This window comes from Engystomops pustulosus, chromosome 2, assembly GCF_040894005.1.
Source record: "Engystomops pustulosus chromosome 2, aEngPut4.maternal, whole genome shotgun sequence".
NCBI lineage: Eukaryota > Metazoa > Chordata > Amphibia > Anura > Leptodactylidae > Engystomops > Engystomops pustulosus.
Genome location: NC_092412.1, coordinates 70,005,650 through 70,027,766, shown reverse-complemented (window position 1 = coordinate 70,027,766; position 22,117 = coordinate 70,005,650). Strand labels below are relative to the sequence as shown.

The 22,117-nt window shown below is 38.3% G+C and overlaps 1 protein-coding gene across 2 annotated transcripts in view; it reads right to left on the bottom strand.

The window, feature by feature from the left end:
* Positions 1 to 536: 536 nt before the first annotated feature.
* Positions 537 to 22,117, bottom strand: part of SIAH3 (siah E3 ubiquitin protein ligase family member 3) — a 55,226-nt gene continuing 33,645 nt past the window's right edge. For both annotated transcript variants that reach the window (XM_072135241.1, XM_072135242.1), the window contains exon 2: positions 537 to 5,062. In XM_072135241.1, coding sequence (XP_071991342.1) covers positions 4,475 to 5,062 — 588 coding nt within the window. In that variant the 3' untranslated portion in view covers positions 537 to 4,474. The remainder of the gene's footprint in view (positions 5,063 to 22,117) is intronic.

Sequence of the window (22,117 nt, the reverse complement as noted above, 5' to 3'; positions counted from 1 at the left end):
TTTGACATAAAGTCTCGACTGGTGGAGGCTGTAGTGATAGTTGACTTTGTGGAACTTTATCCCATCTCCCTACTGCATTTCTGGAGCTCAGACACTTTGTGATTCTGGGGTTCTTCTTTACCTCTCTCACCAAGGCTCTTCTCCCACAATTGCTTAGTCTGGCTGAAAGGCCAGGTTGAGGAAGAGTTGTGGTCATCCCAAACTTCTTCCATTAAAGGATTATGGAGGCGACTGTGCTCTTAGGAACCTTGAGTGCTGCAAAAATTCTTTTGTAACCTTGGCCAGATCTGTGCCTTGCCACTTTTCTTGCTTCTTGGGCAGAACTTCACGATTCTCATGTACTCTAACTACACTGTGAGGTCTTATATAGACAGGTGTGTGCCTTTCCTAATCAAGTCCAATTAGTTTAATGGACTCTAACGAAGGACTAGAACCATCGCAGGTGTCAAGGCTCGGGGTGAACCCCCTGGACCACCACGGACGATGACGCAAGCCGTAAAAGCTGTAAAAAGATAGATTGACTGATATAAAACAAGTTATCTCAAAATACAAAATGCTGATTTTTAATGTATTTTTCTTTATGTTGAATGTGGTTTATCGGCTTTGTGTTCTGAAACAATGTATCATGTAAAAAACTGAAAATATGCTGTCATACACCAGGAACATTTACATAATGCAATGCCAGTAAATAACTGAATTAATACCAACATTACAGATAAGTATGCACATAGTATGACTTATTCAATAAATGTTCAAACAAAATCCTGGCTGATGATGGGTGTACTGTCTATGCAGTACCTTCATTTCTGTAGATCATTTCTTAGGGTCTAAATGTTATGGCGTTTACAGAAAGATTTTGCAAGCAAAACTTGTCAATATTCTCTTGTACAGTACAGTTGATGGGATTCTCCAGTGAATCTATTCAAAGGTGCATAGCTAAGCCTTAAACAGTTTGTATTACCGATAAAGGGGTTGTCCCAACTTTCAAAAGTATTCCCTTTTTAGAGGGTGATTTAGATCATGCTGATTCTAACAGCTGAAACCCTCATCAGTCATGAAAACAAGAGCCCCTAATGAGATAACAGAATCTCCAGTAATGTCCTTGAGAATAAATGGAGCAGAAAGTTAACGGGGCACATTTACTTAGGCCTTGCACCACCCTTTTTTCTGACTGTGCCCTATCTTTAATGAGAAAATGGCTTGCACAGGTATTTAAATAGCGGGCGCACTGCGATTGTGTCAAATGTGACCCTTTTTTGGGAGCAGCTGCGCTGGCTTCCATGCGACACGATTTACTGGGGTGTTGTCGGTCAATCAATTTGAATTAACTTTCAAATTGTGTTGCAAGCCCAATCACTAACATGCACCATTAAAAAGAAGGTGAACTCTGTCAGACCTGAGCAGCGAAGGGACACATTCATGATATCTGGCGCACTATCTTAGTGAATCACAGCACAGTGCACTGGAGTCGGACAATGCAATTTCTGTGAACTCCGGTGATGGGGTAAGTAATGTGCCCCAATGTATGTAAGGTATCCAAAGGATGGGTCCTCAATATCAGTTTGGTAGGAGTCCGACACAAACTCGAATTGTGACCCCCAGCAAACTGTTGATTCCTCATGTTGATAACATTCAGCCACAATATCTTTCAGCCACAGAGTGTAGTGGAGTTAGGCAACCTATTTAAAGAGGACCTGTCACCCTCAAAAACAGCACTAGGAGCTGCTTACTAAAGTAAGCAACTCCTAGTGCTACAATAGATGCAGCAGTGTTACACTGCCAGCGTTAACGGAAACCTCCCATAACACTAGCAGACACTGCCGCGCTGTACACTAGAAATGCCCGACCGAGCTGTAAACGGTTGGGCGTATTCATGAGGGGACGGTCCGAGGCGCTACCTCTTCCCCAGACCTCCTGCTCCACGACCGACAGTCACCGCCCCTAATCCCACCCCCTCATTAATATGCCCGACTGCTTTGAGAGCAGTCTGGCTTTTCTAGTGTACAGCGTGGCAGTGTCTGCTAGCGTTATCGGAGGTTTCTAATAACGCTAGCTGTGTAACACTTCTGCATCTATTGTAGCACTAGGAGCTTTAGCCTTTAGCCATTTATTAGCCATTTTAACTTTACCCATTTTTAAGGGTGACAGGTCCTCATTAACCTTTGGAAATAAAAATGGACAATAATACATTTTTTAGCAAGGAAAACTGGAATTAAGCTCAAATGACCTTCTGTTGATATGAAAATATGATAAATATTAATAATAAATAAAGTTCATACAGTCAATAAAAACAACTGCATAGATATTAAAATAATCTAAGATGTTAAATATATAATAATACAGATTTTTTTTTTTCCCTTGGGCACAAATAACTTAGCTATCATTTGTTATGTGAAGCTATATAGGACATATTGTGGATTTTTGTTGCTGTTTGTTATGATATTGATGTCTTTTTTTTTACATAGAGCTTCAGGCAGCCCCTGTAATGTAAGAGCTGCCATAGTCATTGCTTATTAATGGTTTTTTATGGTCCAGAGTGTGTGACACGTATTGTGTGTATGGAAAGGAATTGTTGAGATAACCGTAGCATGGAAAAAACATGCAGCTCCAAGGAGTCAGCTTTACAACATCAGAAGGTTTACAATATTAAGATATATAACCATTAGTCTCCAAAACTGAAAATACCTAAAGCGAACCCTTCACCAGGAATATCTTTTTTAGCTGGTGTCAGGATCCAATAGCCTATGCTATGCTGATTTTAAAAATGCTTATGCCAGCATTATGAATCATTTCAGTAGTTTATAATAGTTTATTTTACATTACCTGTCTCCTTATTTTACATTACCTGTCTCCTGTCTCTGCACCTTTCCTGTTATTGGTATGCCTGCTTAATTTGGCACCAGAAGTCCCAGCACCTCTTGTCTTATATTGCACCTTTCATGTTATTGGTATATGTTAATGCCAATTTCCCTGTTAATTTGCCTGTTCTCCCTGGAGACTTTCTGACTCCTTTTTTGTGTTTCTTTGCCATCCTGAGTTGTAACTAATTTGTCCTGGTGTATAAATTGGAGAATACAGGTCATACCTGACCATGGTCTTACCCAGTGTAACTTTTCTAAGTGCAACTATTTAAGTGTACAGAATTATTCCAGAATTGAACCAGAAGGGAACAAAGGGACACAATCTGTAAGAACATGCTTAACTCTTGTCTTTCAAATGTTACCCAGAAAAACAAGCTTCATCGGAGCACCTGGAATGTAAGTGATCAGATCCAGAGCCTTACCACAAGTCTGGAGGAACACTGCACCAAGGATCCAATGGCAGCCGCAACCAGGCAGCTTAAGCACTGGTACTTGGCAACAGTGGAGCTACGGACAATGCATTTTTTGCCAAGCCAATACCTGCAGCACCAGTGCACCAATTGTTCACTGCTACACTGTCAGCACCACAACGGCACCTCTAGTGTAATATCCCCTATACGTGTCTGTCTAGTCTGTGTCTATGTGTTATTGTCACTGGTATATTTTTGTACTATAATTGCTTCCCCATATATAATATAATGTGTGTTTATGTAACCTGTATTGTGCTGTATCGCAATGTCCTGTAACTGTTTTTATGCAACAAGGAACTAGCAACATGTAAGAATATAGTATTTATGTATTTGTATTGTTAAACCTGCATCTAACTGTGTAACAACTGCCGGAACACTATGTACAAAATAATTTCTCCCCAGATTGTATTGTATTGTATTGTATCCTTGCCAGCAGCATGTGGTGAGTCCCAAGGATAAGGACAGCTGCAGCTTGTATGTCCTTGTGTTTTTGTATATTCCACACCATCCCCTTCACTCCCCTGCCTGCTCAATGCACATGACAGGAAGTGGGAGGGGTGGAGGAACTGCATGAGAGGGGAGAAGAGGAAGACTGACAGTCCCCTATCCCTTGGGACTCGCCAAACGCTCCGTTCAATGAGACAGCTAATGTCCATACAACAACTATAAAGTACGAAATGATTCGGATGCTGACAAAGACATTTTTAAAATCTGCATAGCATATTATTGGAACCTGTCACCAGCTAAAAATGATATTCCTGGTGACAGTTTCACTTTAACTGCAATACCATGAAAGAACATAAAATAATAAAAAAGGTGAAAATACTGAGGAAAAATAAAACATGATAATCTGTTATACATCAGGTTGGGCAACTGTTCAGAACTCCAAGTAAACATATGTGGACATATAAATATACAGTACACATGAAAACATACAGTACAGGTATCTCCACATGGCCTCCTACTGTCAAAAGCTCTTGATGGGTCAAAAAGTTTTCACAAAACCTAAATCTAAATACATGAAAAAGAAATATTGCTTGAACTTTCTGTCAGAAGGACATTCTCTTATATACAAGCGTTAGAAAGCCAAAGGATAGTAAAAAGCCCATTAGTTTGGATTTCCATACACAGATGTCCAGCAAATTACATTTCAGGTTGAGTAGCACAAAGTTTGCTTGCAGTTATTGCTATTCCAATGGCCAGGCTTCCATTATCAGCGAAGAGCTGAGCCACTGAGGCATTAAGCACAAGGCAATCACCATCTGTAATTATAGAGTCAACGCAGTCCAAGACCGAACGGGGACTGGATTCCCATGTCAGTCTTCTCCGGTTCCTGTTCAGCTCCAGTTTGTAGTTGAAATTCTCAGCTTGTGCCGGCGTGCCAATCAGCATCATTGTAGCAAAAAATTGTGGGTACCCTTGATATTTTTCTTGTTTCCTAAGCACAAGCAAAAAGTGATGGCCTAGACATGAGTGAGCAATTATCCAATCCACCGGTGCCGGAAGGTGCATATCAGTAGCAAGAAAGACAATTTCTGTTCCATGTAGAATGTTTATTGTATGAGTCTGTGTTAAATGAGCAACAACCACCTCCAAGTGACCTTCCCATTTACAGGCATACAAAGGGCACGAGCATGAAGTCAGCTGTGGGTCGTGGACCGCTTCATGGCAATGATGATGTCTGATTTGTGGAGCGGAATCTTCAGGGACTGCACATCTGTTGGAAGCATTCTGGAAGAGAAAAAGAAATGACTGTAGAAAATGGGCAATAACACTCAACATTTATGGAATCCCTGAGCACAGAAGCAGTGAGACATAAAGCAGGAAACCAATGATAATTAGTACGTAGATTAAAACAGGGAACGGCACTGGCTGCATGTAGCCAACTCCTGGCTGGCACAGAGGGGGCAGTAAACTTGATGTTGTGTAATAAAGTTCCTGCTAATACTTGTCTAGCTGGAGGAGGTATTTTACTTTACTTGTAACTGTATTTATTTGGGAAACATATGATACAAGATATAGTAGTTAATGTAATGGCACACAGAAGTATCACACTGAAACAAATGTGCAGGGCTTATGTAAGACCGTCTCATTGCTATATTTGGGACATCGGCCCTCTTAGAGCTTAGTCTTTTTTTAAGTGGGTTTCCTAGTATTCTAGTTCCCAACTTCTAACACCATAGGATGCTTCAGGGAGGCCACTCAGCCTATCAGTGGCAGGGGTAGGTCACTGCTACAGCTGCTCCATTGGCTGAGTAGGAAGTGGTAAACACAGTTCAGTGATGTTAACCCTTTCAGGACTCAGCCCCGTTTTTGTGTTTTTGTTTTTTGCTCCCCTACTTCCAAAAGGCAATAACTTTTTTATTTTTCTGTTAACAGAGATGTTTATGGACTTGTTATCTGCGGGACAAATTGTACTTTTTAGTGGCACCATTTAATATTTCATGCAATGTACTGAAAAGCTGGAAAAAAATTCCAAGTGCCTTGAAATTGACAAAAAAACACATTTGCAGCGTTTCACATGGGCTCTGTTTTTGCTGCTTTCATTGTTAACTTTAAACAACACCTCCCCTTTATTCTTTGGACCAGTACAATCATAGGATAAAGAAATTATATAGGTTTTATTAGGTTTAAAAAAAAATGCATTCCTATTGTATACATTCCTATTGTTGTTTATTAACCCCTTAAGGACACAGCCATTTTGTAGCTTAAGGCTCAGCCCGATTTTTTGGATTCTGACTTGCGTCTCTTTATACGGTTATAACTTTTGAACACTGTTACTTATCAAAGCGATTCTGAGATTGTTTTTTCCCCACATGTTGTACTTCATTTTAGTGGTAAATTTTGGCTGATAAGTTTTGCATTTATTTACAAAAAAAAAGAAAATATGATAAATTTTTGGAAAAATTTGCCATTTTCGAAATTCAAAATCATTGCGTTTTCAGGCAGATCGATTTACCACCTAAATAAGTTGCTGAATAACATTTCCCATTTGTCTACTTTACATTTTCATAATTTCTGAAATGTCTGGATAATTTATTTTGATGTCACGCGGCTTGCAAATAGAATATCGCTTTTCCGGATTTTCAGAATTGACTATTTTGGGGATAAATACAGTTTGGAATGAAATTTTACATATTTAGCATCAAAACCCCCTATATAACCAACCCATTTTCAAATCTGCACCCCTCAAGCTATCAGAAACAGCTTTTACGAAGATTGTTAACCCCTTGAGATCTTCATAGTAATTGAATCAAAATGGAGGTGAAATTTAGAATGGTCATATTGTTCCCTTATACGTTCATTTAGCCCTAAAATTTACACATTTCCAAAAGATAAAAAGAGAAAACCCACCATACAATTTGTTCTGCAATTTCTCCTGAGTACAAAGACCCCCCACATGTGGCTGTGACTTGTGTTATGGGGGCACAGCGAGGTGCAGAAGGGAAGGAGGGCGCTGCAGCTGCCAGGATTTTAGTTTCCTCATTGGCCCCTTTTGAAGGCTATAAAATTTTCGCTTTTTCGTTATTGGGGCCATGTGATGCCATTTTTTTTGCGGGATGAGATGCTTTTTCCAATGTTACCATTTTGGGGTTTGTATCACCTATTGTTGAAAATTTAGGAACGTTTTTTGAGGACAGGAGTAGAAAAGCATCAATTCTGTACTGGATTTTTTACTTCTTTTTTTTTTGGTGTTCACCGTATAGACTAATAATCATGTTATCTTTATTCTATGGGTCGATACGATTACGGGGATACCAAACATGAATATATTTTCTTACGTTTTACTAAATTTGTCAAACAAAACCCTAATGTGGGGAAAAATCTATCATTTATGTATTGCCGTCTTCCAAGTGGCATAACGTTGTTACTTTTTTGGCTACGGAGCTGGTTGATGGCTTGTTTTTTGCGGGACATGTTGTACATTGCACCAGTATCATGTCGCAGTACATATGGTTTTTTGATCACATTTTATAGCATTTTGTGTGGGATTGAAAAGGTAAAAATCATAATTTTTGGAGGGTTTATAACAGTTTTTTTTACGGCGTTTATCGTGCGGGTTCAATAATGATTTACTTTTATTCTACGGGTTGTTACGGACGCGGTGATACTATATATGTGGGGTTTGTGTTATGATTTAGACTTTTTTTTGAGTTATATGTCTCTTTATATGTTTTGGGGGTTTGGGGCATTTTTAGTGATTTATGACTTTATTTTTTTATTGAATAACTTTTTTTTTTACTTTTTCACTTTTATACCATGGGACATGAAGAAGCAATCATCTGATTGCTTCTTCATGATAATATTCTGCAATACTCATGTATTGCAGAGTATTATCAGTGTCAGCCTATACACTTGCATAGGCTGGCACTGTGCCAGTAAGATGACGTCACAGACGCCATCTTACTGGCAATTCTTGCAGGTAACTCTGGGGTCCAGATCAGAGTTACTATAGCAACGATCGGCGCACCCCGAAAACGGTTCGGGGGGGCCGATCGTGGGGGAAAGATCCCCCAGATACATGTTAGATGCCGCGGTCGCGCTGACCGCGGCATTTAACGGGTTAAGCACCCGCGATCGGAGACTACTCCGATCGCGGGTGTTACACTGGGGTGCCGGCTATTAGTTACAGCCGGCACCCCGTCTTTCCCGATGCCGGTTCGGCTCAGATCTTGAGCTGAACCGGCATCAGCTCAGCGTCCGATATATCGGACGCTGAGCGCTAAGTCACTGCGCTCAGCGTCCGATATATCGGACGCTGAGCGTTAAGAGGTTAAATAAAGATTTTCCATTTTATGTTGTTACATTGAAGCCTTGTCCTTTCCTCTTGTTTTCATTTATTTGGTATTTTGTAGTTCATCAGTAAGAGGCCTTCCTTTGGCTACATTGGTCGATATTACTGTCACTAGATTCTACCACTGTTACACTGTGCTTCTTTTGTTGTTGGTTTGTTTGTTTATTAGGTTTTAGTATATTATAAAAAATGTTTTAATTTTTTGTACAATTTTTTTTTTCCAAGTACTGAGGTCAATAAATTTTTCACACTTTGGTGAATGGTGTAATTTTTTGAGATACACACTGACATTTTAATTTATATCAATTTGGAACCTATATGACTGTTTGATCATATTTTATTCATATTAAAAATGGCAAAAAAAGTGGTGATTTGGACATTCGGCTGCTATTTTCTGTGTACACGGCTGAAAATAAACTTTTTTAAATTTTGATATCAGGTGAGTAACATGTATTTTGGCAGGTGATGATACCTAACATTTTTATGATTTACTGTTTATTTTTATATGTGTTCTAGGGAAAGGGGGGCGATTAAAACTTTTTTTTTTTTTTTACTATTATTTCAGACCCTCTAAGGTACTTTAAACCTGCATTGCTCATACTATATACTGTAATACTAATGTATTGCACTATAAAGAAATTCTACTGTTGATGGCTTATAGCCTGCCAGCGGCCATGCAGGCCTACGAGTCTCCATGAGACTGTAGGCTTCCATGGAAACTGATTGACTCCCTCTGATGACGTCACAGGGGGGGGGGCAGTTCGGCCATCCACCGACAGCTCTGTTAGATGCCCCGTTCATCAGGTTCCACCTCTGGACTTAACAGGTTAATTGCAGCAATCGATGCCAGCACCAATTGTGGCAGTTACAGGAGGGTGTCTGCTGTGTTATACAGCCAACACCCGCTGTGTATGAAGAGAGTTTAGCCCATGAGCTCTCTCCATACACCCCCATTATAGTACACCCTGGGGAGCAAAGAGGTTAAGAGATCCGGGCAAATACCCTTCCATGAATTCAACATAAAACCCTTTAATGAAAAATAAGAAGAAATCTTATTATAATGGAAATGTATCAATAAGCGTTAATGCATATCGCAAAGCTTTGGAAAACATAATGTAAAACATAATAAGATACTGTGGATCAATATCAAAGACCAGTAAACACTTTGCCCCAAATATATCAAATAGTGGTGCACAGTGTTCAATTATCTGGTGCAATTGTCTCTGCTATGGAAAGTGCACACAGTTGCACCTTTTTCATTTTACTGCACTTTCATTATACAGCCTGTGACACAACAACACACACCAACATGACACATAAGTGGAGCAAACACTTGATAAATACATGTGCAAAATCCAAAGATGCTCTTTTTAGTGCAAAGATAGACATAAAACTGGCATGGACACAGTGAGATTTCTCGGCCTTTGTGTGCTGCAGCATGTTGCATCATTTTTTTCCCTAGAAGATAGGGGCTAACATATTCCTACTTGCATCTGCAACTCCAGTCTTAATTAGTGATTGCAATAGTGTTAAGCACAGGCTCGGACTGGCCCACAGGTAAACAGGTGGATCCACCGGTGGGCCCCATAGTTAGGTGGGCCCCAGGCCCTGCATAAGTAGTGCTGGACAAGGTACCCTCTCTGTAATTTATACATATATTTAGCATAGCATCTTAACTATCCTATATATATGATTTTATTAATAGACAATGTAACAAATGTAAACCTGTGGTGGGTCCCAAGATCATATTTGACTGGTGGGCCCAAGAAATGCTGTGCAAAATGTTGTGCATGTAACATAGTGACTTATTTTTTTTCCAGAAAACTTAATTGAATGAAACACTTTCTCTATTATTTGCTGCGAAAAATCATCACCCCACAATTTTCTTTCCCCAGATGAATACATGCAAGAAGGTATGATATGGGCTCAAAGTAGTCCACGGCACCATAATAATCAGTGCAACAGTTACCTAATAGCACTGTGCAAAAGTCCAAATAACATAGAACACTCTTCCTAAGATTCCAGGTTCTAAAAATGTTGCCACAAAATACTGTTGCACAACGGCACCCGAATAGGATGATTATTACCGTAATTGGCAAAAATTACAGTTTCATTGAGCTTCCTGCTCACTACATGGGTTTGGTGTATTCCAGGCATCTCAAATTGCAGATATCTTTTGTATTGGAACAGATTTTAGAATTTTTCTTTTATCATTCCACAGAGTATTTTCTTCCTATCATTTCTGGTTTACATAGGCTGATTCTACTGCAGCTGTTTTATTGCTGAAATGCTGTATTTTAACATGCAGGTTGGAATTCCAGGCATCACCAGTGTAATTAGTGTGCATTGCCTTACAATTATGAACTTAATTATATATGTAATTATTGTAATTTCAGAGTTTAAATTCAATCTTCCCTCGGTAATAGACTGATCCGAGAATTTTACCATGCCCACTACAGGCCTTGTAGGAGACATGGTTAAGGCACACAGCCTCTGCTGCCACGCTCAATAACACTCACAGCACTTGCTATACTGCATCAAGCAGAGAAATCTTCCATGTTAAAATCACAAGGGAGATGTCTATGCAAAAGGTTGTGGGTATAACTTTCATCCAGACACTGGGTTGAAATGTATATTAACAGATTATACAACTGCTTGCATCTTAATTGTGGCTACTAAGTTAGAATGTATATATCACACAGGTTTCCACTTATATTACATGTTTTGGGTCTTTTTCTTTTATATTGGTTATAGATAATGATTTTGGACACAATTTAACATTGCATAGTGGAAAAATATTGCCCCACATTTACTAAGGGCCGTGCATTAGTTTTCTGTCAAACTTTGCCTGTTCTTTTCAGTGCAAACTGCTTGCACAGGTATTTAAGAAGTGTCTTAGACACATTTCTGGCACATGCCCAAAAAATGCGGGGATTTTAAATTTTTTTTGGGTGCAGAATTGTTGCGGATCATTTATAATGAGTTTGCGCCAGAAAGAAGAAATGTTTCCGACTATCCCAACACCTTTGGGGTTTTTTGGCGCAAGTGGGCGTGGCCTAACATTTGCACATTATGATCCACATTTATGTGTAGCTTGCTGGCATTTTTAGGCGCAAATTTAGGCATACAATAGACCAGGAAAAAATTGGTTTGAGAGCAAAATTAAGGCGCAGTTCATGTAACATTTGATAGCACACTTCATTACTGTCGGCATTTTTCTGGCGCACGACTATTTCAGTCTACCCAGTAATCACTAACAGCCGTGCACCACTTTAAGACATCGGGCTGTGCTTTGCGGAGACTGATGCCGACAGTCGTCCTTGCGGCACAATTAGTAAATCCCCCCCTTTGTGGTGCACCCTGCATTGTACACAGGCAAACACACTTTAGTGCAGTATGCACTACTCTAAGTAAATGTGCCCCAATGTTTTCTATAACACATTATACATAGACATTATAAAACCAAATATTATTAAAGTGCCAAATAATCCCATTACTACCTCTTCAAATCCATATTATACAGACGTAATCTTGCAACATAATACTACATTTTATTTTCTAGACAAAGATCCAGGCGGTCTAGGCAGTGAAATTGAATAGAATAGAATTTATAAAATAAATAATAAAATTAAAAAATTACAATTTATAAATAAAATATGCGTCCACATCATTATCATGTCATGAAGGTTGGGGGAGAGGCAGCAAACTCTTGGGTCCTCAAGAAGCAGCCCAGCTAAAATGGAAACTCCCTATAGGGCCGGGTTAAATTAAAAAAAACACCTACTTGCCCCTCTTTGGTTTCTGGCTCTCATGTAACTCTGTTACTTCTGGTTATGAATCCTGTGCCCTGTGGAGTCATGGGAACTACTGTATCCAATGAGTGACTTCCTTAAACCAAAGGAAAACGCAGGAAGTATAGTTCCCTGGAAATCAGAGTGACATTCCATGTCCGATAAGGCCATCCATTGGATGAAGCAGGATCCCCTGGAAGTTTGGTCAGAAGCAAGGCCTGAAACTTGGAGCAATGTAGGAACTGCAAACTGGAAACCCCCTTTAAGTGATGGAGGCCTCATTAAGAAAATCATGCATTGGTTCATAGATATGCAACTGTCCTCCTTCCCAACTCCGGAAAGGTGGATAGGTTTTAACAACTACAGTGTTCCCTTTTTTTTAAACATCACTGTCCTTTATAATTACATTGTATAAAAAACACTTCATTTCCAGCTCTTATTTTCATACTAGGCTCAGATTAATACACCCAGTCTAAAACATCCAATACATCCCCCAGATAAGAGAAACTTATAATTATTCTTTGCCTGCTTGGTGGGCATTGACGATATGATTAATTTAACAGCCTTTGGTAAACAATGTAGTGCCTGCAAACCACCAGGGATATTTTCATCTCTGAAATTTTAATAATGTCACAAGATGAATGCCAGTACTCCATCTAATACACTTACTGTAATTACTTCCACTAACCAAACTCTTAATGCAACATTAGCAATTAGACTAATTAAAAATAATGAACTTTCCTCTGCATTTGACTAAAGCCCTTAGTATGAGTCAAGGTACTTACGCTCTCTATGACTATAAATGTTTCTATTAGGAATCTACTTTTGAAAGACCCTTTAAAATAAATATGACAATTAGAATTGGAAATGTTAACATTAATACATTAGTTCTTCGGAAAAATGGAGATGATTCAACATTTACATTCAGTGAACCATTAAATCTCATAATTACTTTAGCATAATTCATTAACCTTTAACAGCAAAGCTAATAGCAAATAATGGCAAGGTAAGAGTTGTTTATTATTAAAGCCTATAATACAGAAATAATTGCAGATAAGTGTACAGTTAATATAGTTATATCTTAGAAAGACTGGTGGTCAATAATTGGCCTTTGCTTAGTTATATCAGTATTTTTACCAAAAGAACTGGTAATAAATCTGGAAAGTTTCATGAATCCTTGGAGACACAAACCCCTTTTCACAAATCTTTAAAGGTTCTAATGTGTCATTAGAAGCTTCACATATAAATCCAATTGGTCTTTGGATTCATGCAACTGGACTTTAATTGTAGAACATCAATACATAATGTAACAGCATGAAGCAGCACTCCAAGGAAAGTTAAGTGAAAACTTTTTATTCCACCATAGATGGGACGTTTCGTCTTTTCTATAAAGACATTTTCAAGCTTGAAAATGTCTTTATAGAAAAGACGAAACGTCCCATCTATGGTGGAATAAAACATTTTCACTTCACTTTCCTTGTAGTGCTGCTTCATCCATTTGCTGTATACCAATACTGGAGGGGTTTGTCGAACCCTGACGAAGACCTGCACCCTAGGATTCTTTACACGGTGCCACTCCACCACTTTGCTTTTCTAATGTAACAGCATGGTACATCAGTGTGTCATTAGGTAAATTTGGGTGCAGTAACATACAGTCAGCCGCAATATGGAAGTTGTGCTCCAAGATCTTCTCATATGGAAAGAATGGGGGAGAAGTATCAATCTGTCTACACCACAATACTGGAGTAATTTGCCACATTTATTGAGGGTTTTAGATCATTTGAGACAGTTATTTGACTTGTCCGAAAAGGGGGTTGTCTACTCTGCACTGGTCTAACAGATCAATACATCATTTTCTGAGATGTTTGCATCCCAAGCTTTCTGGTACTTGGAGGGTTGTCCTTCCTCTTTCAGTATAGACAAAAGTCGGAGAACCATCTCCCTTGCTCTCGTTTTGTAGAGAAATCATTGACTGAATGTTTTCTAGTATGACATGCCAAATCTCCTACTACACCAGTGAGATTCACAAAAAAAGTGGTGAAACTTCCCAAATTCCTACATGCCGCCCGAAACCCAGCCCTATGCTAAAAAACTAGGGGTGCTGGAGTGCTGAGTAGGTACTGCTTGTCTGGGGAAGTTGGGAAAGGGTTAAATGTTGCTCCTGGATGGGGAGGGTGGGCAGTAGTTAAATGCCATTGTAGGAGTGGTGGACAAAGGCTGTACAAGACTCCTGCTGCCAGTCATTCTGTGATGATTAGGATAGAAATTATGAAAAAAATTATGAAAAAAACACCAAAACTGGATAGACACTATACAATTCAAAATATAAGAAATAATATAAAAAGTATGGGTTATTAATACAAAGGAAAATTAGTATCCATATCCATATTAGAACTCATGGTATAAGTTAGTTTATAGAACGTTCATGAAGATGAAACATAATAATAACGATAATTCTTATTACTCAGGGTAGATTTTTATAATTAGTAATGTGTTGGAAAAAATGCTTCCAGGTTTCCAGCGATCAGTGTGTTAATGCTATAATCTTTTGACCCTGGACTGGATATCGTTCTGCCTATTTTGTTACGTCCCATGCTGCTAGATAATATAGAATGAGATATCTAATTACTATTTTTCCATTTTTGCAGCACAGCAAATTATATTGTGATCTAACAAAGGAAAATCAAAGCACAACTTTGAATACCAGAATCTTATGTTTAGATCCCTGAGGAAAAATGAGAATCATAACAGATGCATTTCATATCCAAATGGTATTGCTGCCCTTGAGGCATTACACTGATAGCTTGTGTTCTTGAAAACAAATTAATGGAAAAGTCTTTCCTGCTCAGTCTCATGGCCGAGGATGATATGTCGACTTTCCTTCTAAGCTAGCAATGCAGTTGAGTTGATAGAAAGCATTTTGTCTAGATGTAAGCTGTGATTCGTTTTTATGGTATTAACTTTCTTTTTGATATAAGAATATGTCACTTATAAATAAAAATGAAGTGTTTCATCTATATGGAAGAGAAGGTCAGTAACCTGCAAAGTGTTCTTAGAAAAAGGCTTTTACTCCATCTTTATACTGTGTATATAAATATACTTTGGAGAGGCTTTGTGCACTATTGTATTGAGGCCTATTCAATATTTCATTGGGTACCATTTATCATACAGATCAAGAAAGATGTATTTATTTGCCAACTCTTAAGGTAAAAGCCTTGCCAAAAATAATAAATCACCCACTCTAAACACATGAACACAATACACACTTTGTCCTGCTCTGTCCTTTTACACTGATATTCGATGTCATAGGTAATCATATAAAAGGGAATCTGTCACTATGGTTCCCATCTACAAGCTGCTGTAATAGCTGGATAGGGGAAAAGACTCTGATTCTGAATATACAAGATCTATCTAAATACTGGCTTTCACAATCTTCCCACAAAAAGACAATGCTGAGTAGAGGTCTGAGCGTTGGGACCCCCAGCAGACATCCAGGACCATCCAGCATAACTCGTGTATATAGGTATATGTTTAACTTCCAGAATTACCCAGTGCAGCTGGGAATTCAACAGAAGTATTTCTATAAAAAGTATAAGTACCATTTCTTATTGCCCTAAATATGAAGAGTTAAAGAGATATACACAGTAATATTTTCTTCTTAGATGATCCATTCAATTTGGCGTGCTTGGTATGAAGCTTGATGGGGCTTAGAGTATCTCTCTGAGGATCGCCAGGGTCTCAACGATCAAACATTTGTGATTCCATAAATGTCTTTAATGGGATCAAAAGGAAAAATGACCACACATGGAAAGAAAACTTCAGAAGCAATTGCAATTACAAAGTGCCATCTTTACAGAAATGTAAATGTATTGATGTTATCTTCTGGTTGTACTTGCAATTGCACAAGCAATTTTATGAAACAAAGATACCACTTTGCCTGGATTTCTCTCTCAATGTGTGTTATTTTTTTCCCTTTAATCAATTTGTTTCCACTGTGTCATGTCCGCTAGCTGGACGCCAACCGCACAAACCACCTCTCTGCTCCTCAGTATTTTATATGCTTTTCCCCTCCGTTATCTAAGGTGAGCATTTAGTGGATAAAAAATATCTTATCGGATAGCCCCTAAGCGTTTCTTTGGGTCTTCAGACCCTGAGTAATCCTTAAAGTACGAATGAAACACTCACCACGCTATTATTTGCTATCAAAAATATATCAATTGTTACAAGCATTTTAGGCAAAACATAATCAGCCAAGTATGAAAGTCCATATAATCCAGCGTGAACTCCAGGGGAACGGGCTGTGTACACCACGTAGTTACTCCATTAAGGAGGACGGTATCCAGCACATTATGTGATGGTTCCAGGCGTGGCCCCTTCTTCAGGCATGAGAGCATTTAGTGGATAACACCCAATGTTGATAATTTTTGCACTGTACCCTACTTTTGAGTCTGTGCTTTTTTTTGTTTCTGTCTCGAACTGCACACCAAATCCTTTGGACAAAGGTCTAAGTCTATACCTTTTCCAGTCCATATCCAGCTCTGAGTCTGATGTCTTTAAGACAATACCCCTCTCATACAATGAAAAATGCAGTGTGGGGAAAATGCCCCTGAAAACCCTGTGGATAAAACCTAGGATTTATTGCTATTGCAATTTTCTTTATCCTAAGTCTTACCATTCTCCCAAATCTGTGAAACATGTCGGACCCCCAGCTCAATCCGGCAGGCTCCAGAGACCGGGCAGATTTCTATTATACCTTATTGGTGTGTCCATAATCACCCCTTGAATGTTCAAAAGCTTTTTCAGTGCTTCTCAAGATCTATATAACAATTTGAAAATTACAAGCTCCTTAAACTGTAAATGGGTAAAATACGCACTTTCAAAAACATTAAAAATTTTCATCATTCTACCTTCCGTTAATTTCACTAAACATTCATATAAATTAATTTAATTTGTTGGAAGAAAAATAGATTATCCTAAGTCAAATATAGGTTTATAGTTTGATGAATTCCTCCCATTATCTTCTAACAGTGATTAACATTCCCAAAACAAGAAATGAGGACAGTCCCCAGGTTATGTACAAGATAGCTCCTTCAGGTTTCTACCTAAGTTTAATTTGTATGTAAGTTGAAACTGGTATATTTTACAATTAGACAAAAAATATTTTGTCACAGTTCCTATTGGATTTTCAGAATTCTGTGCTGTCATGGGAACAAAATTTATCAATAAAGCTTCGTTACAGACACCTTACAGCTGATTATTGCAGCTAAAGTAAAGCATCTAGAGAGCATCACCAGAGGTGACAGTGAGCAGAGAGGTCCGTCTCTAACTAGGGGTCGTCTGTAAGTTAAGTCTCCTTAAATTGGGGACCACCTGTAAATAAAAAAAAGAAGAAATATCTATGTTCTTGTCCACTTTGGGTTTGTCAGGTTCCATCATTGTCTTAACTAAAACAGTGGAATCTGCTATGGCTTGATACAGCTGTGAATGTGACGTTATAATTGGGTTGCATGGTAAGAAACATTTACAGCAAAGTGAAAAACTTTTATCCCTTATCACTCCTAAAGTTATTTTAATATAAGACCATGCTATAGAATATGCTCAATTTAATGCACTTTTCTGTGGATACTTTTATTATACTTTCTGCCATCATGTCTGATAATATAACCCATCCATGCCCAAAACGATCCACAATTTTCCAGGTGTAGACAGACTGGTAATTACTCTTCTTTTGCATTCCATTATCTTGTTTGCTTTTACAGCAGCTGTCTGGCGCTTTACACATTACTAATATTCCCATCTCCGTTTCCATCTCAATTTTACAGACCTGTAACTCACATAATGTCGAAGTACTTTTTTTTTTATTGAGGCCTAAGTACATAAAATTGTATTTCTGTTCATTCAGATCCAAGTGCCTTAAAAACATCAACTCCAGCAATAGCTGCATGTATATTTCCTACTTCCTAAAAGACTAGACTGATTTTGGATCTGTTTTATCTTAGAACGTAATTTATAAGGCAACTAAGTGTTGTGGTTTTTTGTGACTTTTTTTTTTTAAAGTTGCACAAAAGCTGCAAACCCTTTTTCTAAACTTTTCTCTACATCTGCTTTGGACTGGAGTTTGTTTGTGCCAAAGCTGCTACTTTTACCAATGATTTGCAACACAATTGTGACTTTATGGTTTGGATTCTAAAGATATATCAGACTCAACACTGAAAAATTTTGGTGTGTCTAACTTTGATAGGCAAGTGGAAAAGTCACTAATTTTGTAGCATATGCAATATGCAACTGTGCCAAAAAATATAAAAGAAAAAAAAAAGAAAAGACTGAGATAAATGACCCCCACTATCAGTCTGTATGAGCTGTCTGGCCAAGAATTAGAATAATAAAAAAATAAAATTTAAAATGAAAAAAAAATTACATATGGGATGCACCCTCTTTATTAGTATGCCCTAGGGACAAGGGACAGTTCCCCAAATGTCTGAAAGCAAATATAACCCAGCCTGTAAAAGCCTGCAAGCTAGGCAAAAAAGTAGTTATTACCATTATTATCAGATATAGCTGCAGAATCGAGGTGAGCAAAACTCTCAATGCCCAAGGTAGGTATTTGGAATGTGACTTATTCTTGGTCTATAAACCATGATAACTGTCATTTGAAAACTGATTCCCAATAGAAACATGTAGGTTTGATTTTGCTTAATATTTTTGCATGTGTGTGTATTCATGAACACTACTGAACATATTTCCCAGGAAGGTTTCAACTTACTCCGCCAACTACTTTTTATCTAATTTACATATTGTAAATATGTTTCCACCCTGCCCCAGAACTGAACCAAGTTCAGCTCTTTAGGTATATATAAGGTGGGAGCCAGGCGCGCTTTGGCCACTTTAAATTTATAAAAGTTACTCTATGGGTTACTCTAAAGTTACTCTTTAGGGTATATATAAGGTGGGAGCCAGGCACGCTTTGGCCACTTTAAATTTATAAAAGTTACTCTATAGACTTAAGCAAATGGCATGGTCAACAAATCGTAAGTTGGTATGGATGACTAACATACTGAGCACCATCATAGGTAGGGGTCTCAACCCTAATAAAATACATTTGTTAACCACTGCAGAGAGTCAATTTAAAGGTACTAGAACCACCACCAAGAATTCTAGGGTCTCAACCAGGTTCTCTTTGTTTTGGACCGCTTCTGATACCTGCCTGTGTTTTATTTTCTTCTTAGTTCTTATTAAAAGTGTTTAGACACCAGAATTAATACATTGGCGGCAATCACATTTCCCTGTAGAGTCAATCTCCAACCTTCCCCTAAGTACGAGAACTAACATTTTCTTCATTTTACATTTACAAATCCTAGAATACAAGAAAAAGAATTTTTGATGTAGTCACACTGAGATAGATCACATTTCTAAATCTCTTCCAAGTTCTGTATTAATTATAACATGCTATTACCAGGCCACAAAATGAGTCATTTACACAAAGTTCTTATCTCTCCAGGATCCATTGCCATCAGTTACATAACTCTCAATAAGAGCGGACCGCGTTTCATCCCTAGAAGCCTTAAGTTCCAGATGTGAACTCCCGCCAACCATTCATACAATTCCCTGCTATATATTCAAAGACAAGAAATGTAAATCCTTTTAATCTTTGCATTCATGTCTCACTTACTATCTTCCCTGCATATGCTAATGGGATTTTGTGAAATCTCTTGGATGAGGCAAATCTCTTTGGCAAAGCCTTAGTATCCACATCAGAAATTAAGTTATCAAAATGAAGGCACTATGTGAGAGATTTTCTAACACCAGGATCACAGGAATACTTTTAATTATGTTGAGTAATTCAGAAGCTTAATATAAGAACATTTGACAAATGGCATGGAAAGATATCTTTGAATATACGATGAGGGACACTGCTATTTATCACAGCTTGCACCAAACGTTAATTATTATTTTGCCTAATTTTTTTACTGTATTTATATTAATGAGGCCCAAATTTAGGTAATAAAAACATTGCCACTTAGATGGAAAATTGAGCAGATGGTAAAGCTTTTAGTTTTTTTTAATATAAATTCACTATGAGAAGTGATAAATGCCAATGGCATCTACATCATCGTATGTTGGGGCTCATGGGCACACTTTTAATTGTCTATAGATATATAGTTACATTGATTGCATTATCTTGTACTATGCTTGAGTTACCATATATTGCAGCAAATACATTTCCACATCTATAATTACACAGGTTAGCGAGAAATACAACAATAATCTTTTAAACAAGTGATATTTTTATGTTTATACTTATGACATAACCAGATGACAGATCTCACATCTCAAGAAGGAAGCTCGCTGACCCCCTCCCCATGGCCCAGCTGAATGAAGAGTTGGATGCATGGCAAATATTCTTTTCGGATTTATGGGAGCGCTGAAGGTGTATGTGACAGTAATGCATTTGTTTATTTTCAACGCATCAGAAAAGCTGAGAAGAGCTGTCTGATTACATAGCTGTTTACATTGTATAAACAAACCGATGTGTTTACACACATTGGGGCACATTTACTCACCCGGTCCCGCAGAGTTCACGAAAGTACATTGTCCGACGATAATGCACTGTGCTGCGATTCACTAAGATCGTGCGCCTGATATCCTGCATGTGTCGCTTCCCCACTCAGGTCCACAGGAGTACACCTTCTTCATCCTGGTGTATGTAACTGCTTTGTCTTGTGACACAATTCGAATGTTAAATCCCGCGCCACAATCCGATCGCGTCAAATACCTGTCAAAGCTGCACAAATCCCAATACTGGAGAACAGTCTGACGAAATTGCGATCCGCAACCCTTAGTAAATAAGCCCCATTGTGTTAACACATGCATGTTGTAACACCACTGACACCAGAAGATAACACCACTGACCCATCATTACATCACTACTCACAATAGGCGATGTCCCAGCTTATCTCATCTCCCTCATGTACAATGACATCTATATAGATAACAGAAACCCATCATTTACATCACTATTGACAATAGATGATGTCACAGCTTATCTCCTTCTCCCTACACAATGACCTCTATATAGATAACACTGACCCATTATTACATCACTACTGACAATAGATGATGTCACAGCTTATATCCTCCTCCTCCCTGTACAATGTCCTCTATATAGATAACACTGACCCATCATTACATCACTACTGACAATAGATGATGCCACAGCTTATCCTCTCCCCCTCCCTGTACAATGTCCTCTATATAGATAACACTGACCCATCATTACATCACTACTGACAATAGATGATGTCACAGCTTATCTCCTCCTCCTCCCCGTACAATGTCCTCTATATAGATAACATTGACCCATCATTACTGACAATAGATTATGTCACAGATCATCTCCTCCCCCTCCCTGCACAATGAACTCTATAAAGATAACACTGACCCATCATTACATCACTACTGACAATAGATGATGTCATAGCTCGTCTCCTCTCCTCCTGTACAATGACCTCTATATAGTTAACACTGACCCATCATTATATCACTACTGACAATAGATGATGTCACAGCTTATCCCCTCCCCCTCCCTGTACAATGACCTCTATATAGATAACATTGACCCATCATTACATCACTACTGACAATAGATGATGTCACAGCTTATCTCCTCCTCCCTGTACAATGGCCTCTATATAGATAACACTGACCCATCATTACATCACTACTGACAATAGATGATGTCACAGCTTATCTCCTCCTCCTCCCTGTACAATGACCTCTATATAGATAACACTGACCCATCATTTCATCACTAGTGACAATAGATGATGTCACAGCTTATCTCTTCCCCTCCCTGTACAATGACCTCTATACAGATAACACTGACCCATCATTACATCACTACTGACAATAGTTGATGTCACAGATTATCTTCTCCCTCTCCCTGCACAATGACCTCTATATAGATAACACCGACCCATCATTACATCAGGCTCTGGCTAGAGGGAAGCCCCCATAATCATGGGCAGTAGGCACATGGATTCCTGAATCAGCCTGATTCAAAAATAGGAACAGCTGCAAACATATTACAACAAATCTGCTATGTGTGAATGTACCTTTAAAATTATTATACAAAATTATACTTTTGATTTATTTTTACTTTGGCTACAAAGTATGAAAAAAATGTATTTCTGTAACAATTAA